General features: G+C 44.6%; 1 protein-coding gene across 1 annotated transcript in view; it reads right to left on the bottom strand.

The window, feature by feature from the left end:
• Window positions 1–3,061, bottom strand: part of syde1 (synapse defective Rho GTPase homolog 1) — a 32,269-nt gene extending 29,208 nt beyond the window's left edge. The window contains exon 1 of the mRNA XM_071924128.2: window positions 2,977–3,061. Within this exon, the coding sequence (XP_071780229.1) occupies window positions 2,977–3,061 (85 nt within the window). The remainder of the gene's footprint in view (window positions 1–2,976) is intronic.
• Window positions 3,062–3,454: the final 393 nt, after the last annotated feature.

The raw sequence follows: 3,454 nt of genomic DNA on the forward strand, positions 1-3,454 counted from the left end.
CTCCCTCTCTCTCTCTCTCTCTCTCCCTCTCTCTCTCTCTCTCTCCCTCTCTCTCTGTCTCCCTCTCTCTCCTCTCTCTCTCTCTCTGTCTGCCTCTCTCTCCCTCTCTCTCTCTCTCTCCCTCTCTCTCTCTCTCTCCCTCTCTCTCTCTCTCTCTCTCCCTCTCTCTCTCCCTCTCTCTCTCTCTCCCTCTCTCTCCCTCTCTCTCTCTCTCTCTCTCTCTCTCTCTCTCTCTCTCTCTCTCTCTCTCCCCATGTCTCTCGTCCGGTTGGGAATGTAAACACAGATCTAACTTTGTGTCTCCAGAGTTGAGTTGAACTTTAGCAGCTGAACTGAACAGGAGAGAAAATACCATCCAGTACTACAACTTACTATGAATACCAGACACACTGTAGGGATGTACAGGATATTACAGGAATATTACAGGAATATTGCAGGAATATTGCAGGAATATTAGGCTGTTATCTAAAGTGTGCCACATTAGCAGACGTTGGAAACTGCAGTGTGTTTTTCCCTGGAAACTGAAATCAATATTTTCATTCAGAAGCAGTGAGGAAACATCTTGTGGTTTCAGACTGAGATGATTTCAGCTGCAGAGAGAAGAAAAGTCCCGCAACAACTCAATTCTGTTCTATTAGATTAGATCAGAGGAGATGAGGCTTTATTGATCCCTGATCGGGTCGTCAGTAACAGGATCTTTAACCTACGTCATCGTCTCTGGACCTGCTGGACGTCCCGCAACTGGAATGTCACGAGTTCGAGCCCCAACACTGTGACACTAAGGACCGTCTAACTCCAATATCTAAAAATCATATCTGGATTTTGGACAAGCTTACTGTCAGAATACAGTCTGGGTTTGGAATATTCTGGATCCCCAACAAGCAGAGGTGTGACCAAGTCAACTCTGCTCGAAGTCTCAAGTCAGTCTCAAGTCTTGAGGCACAAGTCTCAGTCAAGTCTCAAGTCTAAATGTAGAACAGCAAGTCAAGGTCAGAACAAATCAAGAGTCCAGTATCAATTTAATATCTAAAGAAAACTAAATATCTAGGACTTTTCAATGCAATATGGTTTTAATAGGATAAAAACTTGGTAAGAGCATCATGAGTTTGATTTCTATAATCAGTTTCAACTTCAATAAATTCAATCATTCCATACAAATCAGAAAACAGAATTTAAATTCGGTCGTCCGCTGGAACAAATCTCATCACTTTCAATCTAAGTCATTTACACAAACACAAGATCTCAAGTCAAGGACTTTAGAAACCTTTTCAAGTCATCAAAGTACAAGTCAGAGTCAAGTCCCAAGTCACCAGAACCCAAGTCAAGTCAAGTCTCAAGTCTTCTCTTCATGCATCAAGTCAAGTCTCAAGCAGTTAAAACTGTGAGTCGAGTCCAAAGTCATGTGAGTCGAGTCCAAGTCATGTGACTCGAGTCCCCTCCTCTGCCAACAAGTGATGCAGGTTCGGAGAAGATCAGAGGAGCAGAGCAGTGAGGTGTTTCCCGTCCAGCTCCATCAGTCTCAGTTCATCTCTGTTTGAATTCACATGCTGATTCATCTCAGTCTGGTCAGATACTGTCCGACAAACCTGATTGGCTGGTGGATGTAGGCGGGACAAACCTCCTTATAACGAGCGTTACAGAGCGACAACGGCTACCAACATGGCCGCCGGCAAAGGAACTGGATGACAGCGAGCTAGATTTAGAGATTCTGTCAGTTCTTAGAAACCTGAATGGATCGATGAATTAAAACAGGATCAATCAGCTGTTTGAAGCGACGACATCATGACTGTCGCTCTGAGGCGTTTCCAGATGACATCACTCTGCCTCGCTGCTGTCATGCCAACCGCACTTTACATCTCATCTTCATTCCATTTCATACACATATATTTGAAAAGTGTACATATATTTTATTTTATTCTATTTATATATTCTATTTTATACTGTTATTATACTCTGCCACTTATATTTTTATTGCTTCTTACTTTTTACATTTCTTCTCACATTTTGCACTACATTATTACTGCATTGTTTGTATACTGCATTTGTTTACGTTGTTGACATGTTGTGGCTCTAGGCTCAGGAACGCCACGTGCTGATGACCATAAAGAACCTGGAAGCTTGAACTTGATTGGTCAAAGATTTTGATAACTAACATTTCGTCAGTGAATCAGCGATGGATCGACTGACCGGACCGACGTGGATCACCATGCGGATTCAAACGGTGAAGGTTTCCCGGTCTTCTCCAAACCTGCAGCAGCTTGTGGATCCAGATGAACAGAGTGAAGCTTCTGCTGCTCAAAAACTTTCCAAAGCTGAGAAACCGACCAACAAACGTCCAACATCTAAAAATCACACGTGGATTCTGGACAAGCTTCTTATTTAAACCCAGTGAGGCGGCCGGCTGAAGGTTCAGTGTTTTGCTCAGAGGAACTTCAGCAGGGACAGGCGGAGGGAAAGAGAGCGAGGACGGACAGAGCAGATGAGTATTAAACAGAACATCACAGAACATGTTAAATAGAAAGTGTGAATTAAGTGTGAAAAGGTCTGGATTTCAGCATGATGAGGCAACCACAGCAGCATATCCCGCATACAAAAAAATCCCTATGTAGGATTATGAAAATATACAAATAAAAAAAACTGTGCAGGCACGAAATCAGTGACCATTCTAAATATAGCTGCATGCAATATCCAACCAATGAGAGGAAGAGGAGAAATGAAGACAAACTGTGTGAAATTTACAGAATAAACAGGATGTGCAAAAAACCCCAAATGTGCATCATGTTCCCATCAGCAGGTCAGGATCAGTTCACTGCAGCTTCTAAACCAAACTGATAATGCTGATAACACATTTTATACAACTAAACTAATAAGCTTTTAAATTCACACACTCTCACTCTTCATGCCATTGATGTGCTGCAGCAGTAAAGCCTGTTATTCACTTATTCAACTTTATTTTCAGCAGTTTTTCGTCCTCACCGCTCAGTTTGGGGTCGGTTTTCCTCCGGGAGCGGTCTTTCCCCCGCAGCCGGGAGAACGTTCTCTTCAGCAGGGGTTCGGCCATGCTGGACCTGCTGGACCGGGACCGGACTGGGACCGGGTCTGGAGGTCTGGAGGTCTGGAGCTCTGGACCAGGACCAGGACGAGGACCGGAGGAAGGGAGAGACGGAGAGAAAGAATAATCCAGCAGGAAAGAGAGGAGTCAGCTCTCTCTCTCCGTCATTTTTCAGCTCCTGGTCGTTTTCTGTCTCTCTGGTCGGGGGAAGAGAGTTCAGACACTGCCATGGTTGTTCCTGGTTACTTTACTCTCTCTCTCTCTCTCTCTCTCTCTCTGTCTCTCTCTCTCTCTCTCTCTCTCCCCCCCCCTCTCTCTCTCTCTCTCTCTCTCCCTCTCTCTCTCTCTCCCCCCCCCTCTCTCTCTCTCTCTCTCCTCTCCCTCCTCTCTCTCTCTCTCTCT

Source organism: Centroberyx gerrardi, chromosome 20 (assembly GCF_048128805.1).
Source record: "Centroberyx gerrardi isolate f3 chromosome 20, fCenGer3.hap1.cur.20231027, whole genome shotgun sequence".
In the NCBI taxonomy this organism is placed as follows: Eukaryota; Metazoa; Chordata; class Actinopteri; order Beryciformes; family Berycidae; genus Centroberyx; species Centroberyx gerrardi.